At 51.7% G+C, this 14,030-nt stretch overlaps 1 protein-coding gene across 1 annotated transcript in view; it reads right to left on the bottom strand.

Annotated features, from left to right (window-relative positions):
* TMEM72 (transmembrane protein 72) overlaps window positions 1–7,017 on the bottom strand; it is a 34,011-nt gene extending 26,994 nt beyond the window's left edge. Inside the window, exon 1 of the mRNA XM_014587514.2 lies at window positions 6,688–7,017. Within this exon, the coding sequence (XP_014443000.2) occupies window positions 6,688–6,757 (70 nt within the window). The 5' untranslated portion in view covers window positions 6,758–7,017. The remainder of the gene's footprint in view (window positions 1–6,687) is intronic.
* Between the last annotated feature and the right edge of the window lie 7,013 nt (window positions 7,018–14,030).

Genomic DNA, 14,030 nt, shown 5'->3' with positions numbered 1-14,030 from the left:
ACTGGTCCCTCCATTTCCTTTTCTTCTTTTTTTTTTTTTTTTTGGAGAGATGTTCACTGTAGGGCGCGTGCGCTCACCAGACAGACAGAGAGAGACATAGAGACAGAAAGCGAGAAATCACCCCCCAGGGGGGATGGTCACGCCGCAATCCCTTCTCCTCCATTCTCCTCTCGGGATCTTGGGCACGCACGCACACGCACCCGGCGTGAGATTTAAGCCACCGGGTCCGGGACACGAACCGCGGTCGACTACGTGGGAGTCCAGCGACATAGCCATTACGCTAACTGCTGGTTCCCCCTACCATGCTTCTTCACCTGACCTTGACCTGGCTTACGGTAAGGCTTCCTGAGTGCCCTATTCCCCGCACAGGTCATGGGTGTCTTTTTGTTTATAACCCTCTTCAGAAAGTGGAACAGAGCTAAGGAGATTTTTTTTTTTTTTATCACCAGAGAGAAAAGGAAGAAGGAGAGAGAAAGAAAGCCCCCAACACACATACCTGGTGGGACAAGGTCATACTGACATCCTTTTCCTCTATTTCTCTATCCCATCAGGATTTGGGGGTGCACACATGCATTCTTGGTGTGTTTTTCAAGCTACCAGCCTGGACTGTAGTCACCCATGTGGGATCTTGCTCTCTACACACAGTGCTCAACTACTGTGCCATGGGGCTGCTCTAGAAGCTTCTGGCTTGCTCCCTACTTGTGATGTAGAAATACTCAAGTTCCTGAGGCTGATCTTAGCATCCTTAGTGTAAGGCCTCTTACGATCTAGGCCCTTCCGCCCTTCCCAGCCTCTCGGGCCATGTGCTGCTTCGCTCCTTTCCTCCGATCTTCCTTCGTGTCCATCCTGCACGCGGAGCCCATCACTCGTGCCATGCAGTCTCGTACCTTGCACGCTGCTCTACAGTTAATCAGGGCTGAGAGAGATTGCCGTGCCTGGCGGTGTGTTTCACGGAAGCCTCACAACCCCAGAGGTAGATGTAATCATCGCTCCCATTTTCTAGATGACGGCTGGATTAAAAATGTAGGTGATATCCCTGGGTCACGCACCTAGCACGTGGTAGGGCAGGACACAGATCCACCCTCCAAAATACCACACTGCAGTGCAGGCCTTGGCACGTGCATTCACCAGCTTGCTTCCTGGTCAGACTGGGAGCTCCTCTGAGGCAGAGAATGTGCCATCCTAATCCATCTGGCCACATTGTTCCATGAGGGAACGTAGCAAATGTTTGCTGACTAAATGAATCGTGAGTGGAGTTCCAGATTTCTTGTTCTAAATCTAAGCAGAAAGACACAGGCATGAGGAAGTAAAAGAAAAAAAAAATAGGTTGACCAAATCCTTTGTCTTTCAGTGGTAGGAGGGCAGAAGAGAGAGAGGAAGATTCCATTTCCTCATTGAGATAATCAGATCGGAAAGGATAAAAGCCCATGCTCACTTGGAAGTTCTGAAAACACGATGTGGTTTTGCTCGGGTAATAAATCACCCGCAGACATGTCAGAGTGCACAACACACTCTTAAATGGCAGGAGGTGGTCACGGGGAGATCCAATGAAGAGGGGTGGAAATTAGCATGGCAGGCCCAAGACCGTGACTTCAGAACCATTTGTTTTCTTGAAGGCTTTGAACGGGGCTAAGGTCAAATTATGCATTTGCTGTACTCTTTAAAAAATAATAAGTGCACACCTGGGTTTTAAACGCGTCTTTGGTTCTGATCTGTATTAATAAGAACATTTTCTGTTTTGAACAGAAGGTGGTGAGCAATGGCGCTTTCGGGAACGTGGCTGTGTCCATTAGGAGCAGAAGCAGGTTAATAGGTCAAAAGCCTGAACAGAACAAAAGTTCTAAATGATATCAGGTGGATCCCAGTACTGACAGGGTTTGCTCACAATGGCTTGGTCCTGAAGCCCCCTCATTTCCTGCTCCTCTGTCATCCGTTCCTTTGAGCTACTGCATTGCTGCCATATGCCCGGGCAGACCAGAATTTGAACACCGGGCCTCTGTCTCCTGGCTTGTGATCTCTGCCACGCTACCTGAACATTCCAAGCCTTCGTTTTCTTGCTTATACGATGGGATAGAGCTCAGTACTCCAGCCTTACAGGCATTTCTAGGGCTGTAGCAAGATAATGACTACGAGGCATGCATGGACCATGCAGCTCAGGACCCATAAATGGAAGATTCTACTGAGATCCTTTCCTCTAGAAACAGATACAGAGTTGTCTATTCCAGAAGACGCCCAGAGTGAGTGTGGCTGGAGAAGTTCAAGGTGGTGCTGGTGAAGGCAGTGTGGTGGGCATTCAGGGATAGTGAGCAGCTGGGTCACAGATCAGTGTCTCAGATTAGGAAGTATTTGGGGATCTTTGACTATAGGCCTTGATGTAGCCATGTCTGTCCTCACTATGAACCCACCTGCCTGAGCATGTGCTAAATCAGGGCTGACTAAGCACAGGGACCCTGGGACGGGGTCCCTGGGACGGCCTCATGGGCATCCTCTGTGTGTTGCACCCTGCATCTTAGAGTCATCGAGCTACAGAGAGACACGTCTTTTAACCCCCATTCAGGTGGCAGGCACAGTGATTAGGTGTGGGGGCTCAGGAGTAGGCTGCCGTCAGTTGGAATTTTCTCTCCCTGCTTCAGGATTGTGAATTTGAGCAAGCCTGTTTTCCTCTGTACAGTGGGTTTGAGGATGGACAGGATGATGCCTAAGTGAGATTCTGCGTTCAAGCATGCAGCACCGAGCTCGTCCTGGAGTACAACATGGCACGGTGCGATACGCAGCTCATGATGGGCTGGGCCTGCAGCAGAGGCGGGAAGAGGGAAATGAAGCCTCGAATGTTGGCACCAGGACCTGCAGGCTTGAGCCTTTGTGCTCTGAAGAATGCTGGGAGGCCTCACCCAGTGTTTGCAGACATTTTCTGGGCAAATCTCTTTTGGAGAAGTCCATGGCCATCTGTGTGCAATGACACGAGTGTCCCCCTAGCCTGGAGGGCCTGAGCGTGTGTCATCTGCTCTGACCCAAGGAGTTTTTTCCTCTCCCTGGGGCAGGGTGGAAGGAGTGGTGGGGGAGGTATTTGAGAGGCTCCTGAGGAGAAAGAAGACAGCAGTAGTTCCAAGAGAGCCCCGCCCTGCCGTTCTGGTTGGCCATGAGGCCACTGTAGTCAGACAGGTCCTTTCTCATTTTCAAGAGAAGTGACCTGACCACTGTGCTCAGTTAAGCCCATCTCCCAGGGCCCTCTCCTGACTGTCAGTCTGCCTTGTGATCCAGCTCCAGCCCTCAGCCTTGCCAGGCTGGAGCCTGTCACTCAGGGTATCTTTGGTCTGACTCCAGGTGAACACAGTGAGGAGCTGCTTTAAGGGTAGACAGGCAAATGTTCTGGCCTCTGCACGGGGAGGTGTGGAGTGTGCCCAGTTTCCCTGTTGCATTTGCTTTGGTGGGCAGTGCCTGGCACCACACCTTCCCCCAGCCTATGCGCTCTGGCTCTGTCCGTACTCTGAAAACATTCGTGGTGGGGTGGGGCTGGATGTCAAGGTCTGCTGCAGTGGCCCACAGGGCTACCAGACATCCTAAGGAGGCTTTGTCCAAAAGGGTTGGGTGGAGAAGAGACAGCATGGTGGGAAGGGGTCTCTTTGGCAGGGCTTGCTGTAGGCACAGCCACAGGGCCTTGCCATCCTAGGGGAGGCACCTGGGAACTGAGCCCTTGGGATCTCTAACAGCCCCAGATCCTGGCTTGGGGCAGGTCTAAGGAGGAGGCTGCTGCAAACTCTTGGAGCTATTGGTCCCTGCAGGTGGCATTTCCAAAGCACTTGGGCCGCATGCCTTCCTAGCTCCTGTAAGGCCCACAACCCCACCACATGGGCACGAAGGGCCACCTTAGGTATTTCCTTCTGGGTGGCCCCAACACCCCTGAATGGAGTTTCTGCAAAGTGACTGCTTCTGTTTTCAAGTCTTATTTCTTCTCTAGCAACAGTGCTTTGTAAATAAAGCCTGGACTTCTCAGCAGAAGATTTCAACAACACAGAAAAGAGGCTTAGGGAATAAGGAATTTGTAAATCTTACATGCTGGAAATAGGCCAGGAGGTTGGTGATGCCCAAAGAAACTCGAGATTTGCCCAAGAACACCAGAACCCTCTCTCTAGCGTCCCTTTCACTCCCAGCACTTTAGAAAGCCCCAGCAAGATTATTTGAAAGCCTGGCCATTAGAAGGCAGCCCAGGCCTATTTTTAGCCTGGATCTTACATCAAAACCCAAGAGGGAGGGCCTTCTCCGCATTCGCAGCAGCCTGTGTGCAGAGAGGGGTTGTGGCTGAGAGAAGCAGTATGTGTGTGTGGTGCGTGCGCCTGGCGTGTGAGAGGGCTACAGACCCTCTGTTGGCAGAGATAAACCAGACTCCAACTGTCTGAGGCTCACACATCAGAAGGATAGACACACACATCTTAAAACAGCTTCCAGCAGGTGGCAGCTCTCAGCTCTAGGTGGGGTACAGCTAGGGTACAGTCACTGTGGGGCCTGGCAATTCAAAGGAGTGCACTTTCCATGTCTGGGAACCAGGGCTTGGAGGGACAGGGCAGATTCAGATCAGCCGTGGTAGAGCAGGATCCTCACCCCCGACTTGGAAACATACTAGGGCCACCTCCGCCTCCCAGGATGGGCTGTCGGAGGCCTTGGTGGTCGTCTCTTACATGCACATGACTTCATAGTTCTGCAAGAGGCTGGAGCTGGCTCCTCTGTCAGCTCATCTACTTGGGTCTAAGCAGAGCAATCCCAGACCCCTTCCTTTTGCTTGCTGGTTTGGGTTTCCTACCCAGGGATGCTGGTGGAGTTTCAACCAGAGTCCTGGCCCTTGTGGAAGTTCAGGGACCAGTGCTCCAGGTCGGCTGTCCCCCTGCCCTCTAGTGGGACCTTGGGCAAGGTCACACCTCTATGTGAGCTCAGGTGCTCCATCTTGGAATAGGAGGGTGGGGCTAGACCAGGTCCCACAGCCCTTCTGCTCTAACTTGCAGCCTGGATGCCGAATGAGCTGATTGGCCAGCTCATGGTGCACTGGCCCAGTGCCCTGAGCATGACCCAGAGCCCGACTGAGTTGTGGAGTATGGTGAACCCTAACTCTGGGGGCTTCTGCGAGTGGTTTCCATCTTTAGTTCCACTCCGCTGTGCTCTGTTCCTGCATCCTCAATCTGTCAAAGCACCCAGCTAGCTGGTCCAGGATCTCGACCACACTGATCAGAAAGCATAGTCCTGGGGACCAGATGGCTACCTCAAGGTCACACTCTGGGCAAGTGACAAGGCTGGAGCTGGAACCAGCCCTGCTTGAGTCCATTTAGTAAGATATGTAAGTAAGCTTTCGTCCAGCCACAAAGAAGGTCTTCCACGGGCAGCAGAGTCTCTTTCCTGTTGCTGAGGCTCAGTGGGGATCAGAACTGAGGGGTTCAGAATGCTGCCTGCTCACTTCCCCAACACAGATTCTGGTCCTTCAGGGGCATGGGGCCAAGGGTCAGGTCTTTGTTGGGGGCAGTGAAGAGGATGGACAGGGTCGTAGTCATCAGTTCTGCTCTAACCATCTCTCTTCCTGGCCAGTTGAGCAGCCCTGTGATTCAGCTGGGTGAGAGAGAGGAACCCAGCCTAGGGGACGCTCTGTGAATGGGGGTGGGGTGAGCCAAGAGAAACCTGCAATCCCTGGGTGAGCTAAACCCCGCCTACGCCCCCCGGGCAGGGCTGCTTCCTGCCTGGGGGTTCTCTCTCTGTGAGCTCAAGTTGTGGCTTGAACAAAACAGGGTGGGCTTGGCTGACCATTTTCATAACTATCAGGTGAGGCATTGGGTTCTCACACTTGCCCAGCCCTTCCCAGGGAGCAATAACATAGTTAAGTGTAAGGAACAGAGTGTACAGAGAGTCTCTTTGGCCTCGAGAGATAAGGCACAGAGTCTGAGGCATAGCGTCTCAGTCTCGTCTCCCGTCCCCCTGTCTAAATCACGGCCCAGGGACACATCCTAGAAAAGAACCCCCTGATTAGAAAGTAGCTGGCCCTCAAACAAAACTGCCGAGGTCTCCACACACTGCCGCATGTCGTAGTCCCCTCTGCCACCTGCTACCTGCTGCAGTGTTGCCAGGATGTATCAAACATTAGGAAGCTGAGGGGAAGCTTAGGCTCTTCTGTGAACCAATGTACATTCTTCAGAAAAACGAACTTTTGGAACCCTTCCTTCCTTCCTACCCCCCCACCCCCCATTTTCCTGACAAAGCTCACCCCTCCGGAGGTCATTCTTTGGTAGCATATTCTGAGTGACTGAGGTCTGTGTTCACCAGGGCAGCTGTGTATACCCCTGGCTCAGATGAACTCTTTTTGCATTTTGCCTCAGCTTCCTTTTCAGGCTCTCAACATCTTCCTCTTCAGTTCCTGCCTCCACCTCAAAACAGCCCTCGGATCAGGCAGACCCTCTGGACTCATTTTGCAAATGAGAATCTTGAGGGTTCCCAAGGTCACAGGGAGGGCGGAGATTCAGCACCAGGCCCTCTGGCTCTGGGGCTGAGGCTCACAGCCCCACACCTGCCACAGCTCTGCACAGCAATGTTTGGGGTGGTTTGGGGAAAGAAATGGAACGACAGAGTGGCCAGATGCTCCCAACCCTCGGGCAGCCCCATCGACCATGCCAGCCAGTGTGCAGAGGATGGCAGCAGGAGGCGGAGTCTTACCTGCAGCTGTGGTGATACCCAGGAGCCGGCAGGTGTATTCCAGCCCAGTCCAGAACACCTGGAGCTTCATGGTGCAAGGGTGAGGGCAGCGTCTCCGCAGGGTAGGTAGCAGAGGCTCCAGCCCTCAGATGTTCCCAGTGCCGTGGGCAGGCAGGAGGCTGTGGCTGCCGGCTCAGGGCCCCTGCGCCCCAGGTCCCTGCCTTCTCAAACCGGTCCTGGCCACCGCAGCCTGGCAGAGGTGTGAATAGGGCTCACCTTCCTGGCGTGGCTCCTGTGCCCTTGCCAGGTGCTCGGCTTAATCATTACCTCGGAAAAATGCTCTTGCTGCTCTGCGCGGCCCAGCCTGGCCAGGAGCTTCCTCGGCCCAGCTCTACCGATTAGGACTGGGCTGGAGGCAGCCTGGAGCTGGCAATTAACTGTTTCTGGCTGGGAGGAGGGAGCCGAGGAGAGGGCCAGGGCCCCTCCTTACTGAGCAGAGCAGAGAAAGTCACACCTGGACCTCACACCTGCTGAGGGTCTGGAGAGCTGGTCCCTAGAGGGCACAGTGCACAAATCGATTTGTTTGTGTGAGAGAGGGATGTGTCTTTAAATCTCCAGGAGAAACAACATTTGAAATGAGTTCTGAGCCACATTCTTTTGCATATAGGTGGATTAGAAAGCTTTTCTCGACTGGCAGATTTGGACTCTGACCAAGACACACTTAGCTCAGGCCCATGGCACACAGAGGACCAGCATCCCCGACATGGCACATGGGAACTAATAGGAGTCTTTGGGAGGTGAGTTGCTGTGTCAATAATTAACTGGGTGACCTTGAGGAAGCCCAAAGGTATCCATGCGCCTTCATAACCCTTGCAGAAAATGAATGACAGGTTTTGGCTGGATCGGTGGTTCTCAAAGTAGGAGTGTCCCCAGTGCTGTGCCAAGGAGCTCAGCCTGTAACACTGGACGGTGGTGGACTTCCACTGATTCTTAACTCACTGATTGATGTAATGGTTTGAATGAAATAAGGCAGTTTTTCTCTCTGGTCTTTTTTCTGAAATCTTTCACCCCTTTGCTCCTGTGGGAGAGACAAGAAAACAACCAAATGAAAAAGGGAAAAAAATCAACCAACCAGCCCTAGTAGTAATGGAAAACACAAGCGTGGCCAGTGTTGCTTTTTTTCTTGTTGAGGATGATGCATCGTCATCGAACAAATAGGTGGATTTTATTAAAATTATTTTAATTTGACTGATTAATTGACTCAGTGGCATTCTATCACCACTATCATTTCTTGTTCGCATTTTTGTCCTTTGAATGAGCTTAGGAGCCTCTGTGCTCCTGTGAAATCCAAGCCCAAACTTAAAGCTGCATGACTCAGCGTATTTATTTCTCAGGTTAGCTGACTATTTCTTAGCAGACTGTGTTCATCTATTGGCAGCCCGTCAACTCCAGGCATCCCAACGATGACACGCCTTGACGTCTGTGCACCCCTGCCCTAGATGCTGGGGTTCAGTTCTCCCAGCAAACACTGAATTGCATATATGGAGGCTGGAGGTGGGCGTCATGTGCCCTGCTCTCTGTGCCCTCCGGTGGGCCTTTCCCTCTGAGAGGTGGGGAGGCTCTGGCCAACCTCACTGTAAGCACTTGCTTCTCCCTGGCCAGCAGCAGCTGATGGTGCATTGTGTCCGACACTTGCATGCTCAGAAGACAAGGGCTTCTTCCAGGTCTTGACTGAAGGGTCTGTTCAGTCCACTGGCCAGGACTGTGGCCTCCTCTTCCCAGTAACTGGCTTAGGAATGGGCATATGACCAAATATCGGTTGAATAGCCCAGAAGGGCCGTGAGCTGATGAGCTTCTGAAACAGGGTGTGGGAACATGGTGCAGTCCCTCGTTTTGGATATGCCTGGTGAGGATGGCGGTTGTCTTGTCGGACGGGGTGAGACAAAGAGCACACCTAGCACATGGGGGCACCCATGAGAGGAGGAGCACCATCAGGCACCGCGCGATGGCCTGAGGCTGCTAAATTACCTGCTCCTTATTGTCCGGCGTTGGAGGCAGGTTTCCAGTCACAGCTGTAAGCGCATGCCTGGTGCAGTGGTTGTCTCTGAACAGAGCTCTCTCCCAGCCTTTTCCTTGGGAGGTTTTCCGGTGCACTGGGCTCAGGCTGGGGGAGACTGAGCACTGTGAGGCTGAGGGGAGGGTGTGCTTCACTGGGGCTGCCCCCCGGGAGGAATGGATGGAGAGCAGGGCTGTTGCAAAACCCAAATGGGGAGGAACCCAGAGAGGGCAGCTCTTGAAGAAACCACAAATTTGATTCTGGCAGAGGCTGTGCCTCCTCTACCCCATTAAAGCCATTTGTGGAGCCTCCCAGGGAAGGGAGAGTCTGGCTGGGCAGACAAGTTCCTTAGGGCTCTCAGAGTTCAGAGAAGAAAGTGCTGGAAACCAGGGCAAGACCCTAAAATAGAACTAGGATAAGAAGAGAGTGAGGCCCAGACGTCCATGTCTGACCTGAGACACTAATGGGCCCAGCAAGAAAGGAGGGCATTTCCCAGAAAAAAGCTCAGGTTTGACCCAGGGAGCTCTGTCTCCGCAGGCGTGTGAGAGATGGCAGGGGCTGGGGAAGGGCAGAGAACCTGACTGGCTGGGAAGGTGGCAGGAGCCTGCGTAGAGGGCCGGGAGTCCTCTGAGTGACAGAAAAGGAGGTTCGGGCCTCAGCAGTGCATGAAACAGAGTGTGAGGGGACTTGCAGCTCCAGACAAAGGTGTGACACGGACACTGGGTCAGGAAAGCCCAAGTTCCACTTTGATTGATCCCCAAGGAGTCCAAACCTGTGTGGGGTGGAAGTTATGGCGAAGCTTTTGGTTTGAACTGGGGGAAGATGTTCTAGCGATTGGCCCCCAGTGACGGGATGGCTAAGATGGAGAGTAAGAACCTCCCCGCACCCACCTGCACGAATGCTGGGCAGGAGAGGACACTGGGAGTGATTTTCGAGCTCTGATCGCGCCATTCCGACCAGGAGACTCTGATTCTGGAAGAAGTTATCTACAGTCCCACGAGAACGCAGACAAATACTCCAGGAAATATATCTAGAAGACGATTTATTTTTCTACATCCCTGGAATACGAAGAAAGAGACCTAGGGCTTTCTAAGTGTAAGGTTTGTATTTACTTATTTTTTTAGAGAGATTTTTGCTGTCAGGCATGTGCATACGCTGGAGAGACAGAATGCAAGAAATCATCCTCTGTGGGGATGGCCACATTGCAATCCCTTCTACATTCTCCTGTCGGGATTTTGGGCACATACGCACAAGTGCTTGGTGTGAGTTTCGAGCTGCCGGGTCCAGGACTCAAACTGTGGTCAAGCCATATGGGAGTCCAGTGATGTAACCATTATGCCACCTGCTGATCCTGAAGTCTGGGGCTTTCTAACCAGAGACGTGGTTCCTTTCTGCTCCCTGCCCATGGCCCTTGGATGCCCATCCAGAGAAGAGATGTGGGGAAGAGAGGGGAGGGCAAACGTGCAAAGCTCAGCGCTGCACCGTGTGGCCTGGGGCATTCCTCACTCCCTCTCAGGCCTGATTTCCTTATCTGTAAGTGATCTGGAAGATGTCTTACAGGTCAGCTGGGCTGCATCAAAAGCACCTATCCAGAACGGATGCCAGGAAGTAGGGGCCCTCTTAGTCTGCTGTCGTGTTGCTAACTGAAATACCCGACAGTGGGTGAGTTACACAGAAATGGAAGTTTATTAAGCTCACGATAGGGAGGTCTGAGGTCCAGGAGCCACATCACATGGCAGAGGCAGGACTCGGAGCGGAGCGCTGGCTGTGAGCTTCTGCCCGCTCTGGTCTCCCTTCCTCTCTTATTAACACATCGGAACTCAGTCATAGAGGTCTTACCCTAATGACTTTATCGCACCCAAAGATCCAACCCCAGGATACCATAAAGGCATTAAATTTTCACTTAACAACTTTATAATAGAACCAAGTTCCAACACATGCATTTAGAATGACACCCCAACTCTAGCAGGAGGTAGTATTATAAAAGAGCAGAGAAAACTGCCCTCCCTGTAGCCAGTCCTGGGTAGGTTTTGCTACCATAGGAGTCCTTAGACCGACACCTGAGTCCGGGATGTAGCGCAGCCCTCCACCCCATGGAGAACCAGGGTGAAAATAATGGCTGCTCTTTGGAATGAAGAGGCTCATCTGGAGCTTTATTGAGCTTGGTGTTTCATTTCACCGCCCGTGTGCTGGAGCAATAGGAAGGTGGGTTGAATCAATAAACCTGCAACAATCCACGCCACTTGGCAATAAAAAGTCCTGCCTCTGGGGCTTGTGAAACCTAGGGAGGATGTCAGCGACTACTCTGATAGCTGGTGTTTGCGCAACGCCATTACAGGTACTGAGCTAGCACTACAGATACAATCCTGTCCTCCTTATTCTCGTTTTACAGATGAGGAAGCAGAGTCATGTGAGGTTAAGAACATACAAAAAAGAAACGAGAAGAGGAAGAGGCCAGCCATGTGCCTAGTTCGGGCTCTCTGCTGCTAGTTCTGGATTTATAGGTGCCTCAGGTGTGAAGCTGCCCAGGAGAGGAGACCAGCCCAGCGATCCTGGGGGGAGACAATGGGAAGGACTTTGGGAGGAAGCCGGCTTTGATGTCCTCATTGCTCTACTCCGAGGGTTGGTGGTGGATCCAGTGGTGCTCCCACCCTCCTCTCCTGAGGTGGTCCCCGAGAATGACCGTTCCCAGCAGTTAGGCCGCGGCTCACCCCCAGCCTTGCCTAGCACTTACGTTTGTTACTAAAAATGGATGCATTGCAGACATCCCTGGCCTTATAGGGGGAACATAAATTATGCACCATTGATAGGAGCACAAAAATTCCAGATGCTCGGATGGCTCTGGGGAGCTCGAGAAGTCAGGAAAAGATGAAATGTGGGTATGTGCTAATCTTCAGCTGCTGGGGGGTGAGGAGGTGTCTGCAAAATGGTAGGAAGGTCGTGGGCATAACTCAAAGTAAGGGCCTATCCCTGGAGACAACCCCCTAGAGCCGCCGTAAGCCTTTGCCCGCCTTAGACTCAGCCCTCCTCGCCTGTCCGTTCCTCCATAGGAGAGAGAGGTTAATCTTCCTGAGGTGGGCTTTCGATCACTGTTCTCGTAGGCCCTCGGGAACCTTGGTCCATCAGCCATAGCCTCTGTCCACGCCTCTCACCTTGGCTTGTCACTTCTCCCTTCCGTCCTCTACAGGTAAAATCAAAGTTTTCGTACCCAGCCTAGCTTTGCCCTGCACACCACACACGGTCTCCACTCCCTTCGTCACCAAGGCTTGGGGAAGTGGTCTTCATTCACCACTCCCTGCCATTGTTGATTTGGCTTCCATTCCCTTCTGTACCTGCCAAGCTGCGGCCTCTTCCTGCTTCCACATCCTTGCAGCCAGCCATGCCCGCCTGCCAGCTGACCACCAGATCCTGCAGCCTGATTTCTGGGCGCACTCAGCCCCATCTCTTGGGACTTTCTAGCATTCAAAACAACCCCTTCCTTGAATCTTCCTCATGACCTTACCCTTTGGCCGCTATACTGTGCCCATTAGTGCTTGCGTTCTCTCTCTATTCTGTGTGTCCTTATGGAATCCTCTCTGCTGTTTTCCTGGTCAGATTCTGTGGCTCACAGCTCCCAAATGGTTCCAATGGTCCCAGCTACTGGCACTCACCCCTGACATGGTCCCCTCCCGCGTTATACCATGTGCGGTCTGTGTGACCCAGTATGGCCGAGCTTGCAGGATGTCAATCCCTATATTAGGTTGGTCACTTTCTCTCTCGTAGATGACTTCCTTAGGGGAACCAGCAGCTATGTCAGTGGGAGCCCTACGGTGAAGAACAGGCCTCCTGCCATCAGTAGCCACATGCGTGAAGCCTCACTCAAAGCTTCAGATCACAGTAACCCTAGCTGATAGCTTGGCTGACATTCCATAAAAGACCCTGAGCCAGAACCACTCAGCTAAGCTGCTCCCAGATACCTGACCCTCAGAAACTGTGAGATGATTATATATCTCTATCTCTATCCATCTATCTCTATCTCTATATCTCTGTCTCTATCTCTATCTATCTATTTGATATATTTGTTGTTTCAAGTTGCTAGGCTTTACAATAACTTGTTACTTGGCAATAGTTAACTGATACCCCATTTGCAATCCTCTTTCCTTTCATCCACCCTTCACTCACTTTCTGGTTGTTCTCTGATTCCGTGGCGTGGGCATTACAAATACGATGACCATTTTCAGCCCAGACCTCTAGCTCCAGCCTCCTTTCTTGAGCTATGGAGCTGGATCTCCACCCAGCTACTGGTCATCTCTGTCAAATTCAGTATGTCCCAAATCAAACTTAGCTTTTCCAACTCAGTTGTTTTTTCTATTCTAAACTTTACTTCTTGGCTATAGTCTCATTTTTACCTTAGTCACCAAAGCTAGAAACATCAAAACTAGTTTTGACGACTCCTTTTCTCTCTCCCCAGTTCTACCAATCCTACATTATAACTGTTTCTCACCCACCTTCCCTTGTCTGTTGCTTCTCTCCTCCTGGGTCAGGAGTGATACAAACCTTGTACAGATCACAGCCCCAGTCCCTGAATGGGAAGCCCAGGCTCTAATGCCACGCCTCCATCCTGCTGCCTGAGTTGTTTTTGGAAATGGCAGATTTTTACAAGTTACATCCTTGCTTAATACTGTCAAAGACTCTCCAGTGCTTTAAGAATAGATTCTGAATTCCTTAGTCTGGAATCTCAGGCCTCAGTAAATGGCTTCTGTACGTCACCATCCTTCTATCCTCTGTCCTATTCCTTCTCCTCCAGATTGTCTGGGATCTCAGCTGCACCAGACAAATGCTTCTCTGAAATCTCAGCTCACAGGCTCCTATAATATCTTGTTTTCCCTTCAATATTCTCTCCATCTCATGAAACTCATTATTCAAAGCCCAGGTCAGAATCACGTCCCCGATGAGTTCCTTTTGATCTCCACAGTCAGAATCAATGACCTTGCCTCTAGCTCCCAGTTCCCATCCCACTGTATTTGAATTCCCCAAATTAGTGTTGGCATCTCCCACTGGTGGCCAGATTTGTAGACTAAGGGATAGCACATGCTCGAATGAATGAAGCAGACTTGTCCAAAGGGGCTCTTTGTAGTTTACAAATCCTCCTTAAAGTCTATTTATTTCTTTCTTCCATGAGTGAGGAAGAGAGAAAGATTGAGAACTGCCAACAGAGTGGCCTCAAGACATGAACTAGGAACTTTCTTACATGGGTCAGTCTTGCAGGGTGTTGAATTTAATGCTGCACCACTATCGGGTCTCCCCTTCACTTACATCTTAAGTTCTT

Source organism: Tupaia chinensis, unplaced genomic scaffold, assembly GCF_000334495.1.
Source record: "Tupaia chinensis unplaced genomic scaffold, TupChi_1.0 Scaffold000217_1, whole genome shotgun sequence".
Lineage (NCBI taxonomy): Eukaryota > Metazoa > Chordata > Mammalia > Scandentia > Tupaiidae > Tupaia > Tupaia belangeri.
Note: the sequence above shows the minus strand (reverse complement) of the source record. Positions and strands in the feature narration are given on the sequence as shown.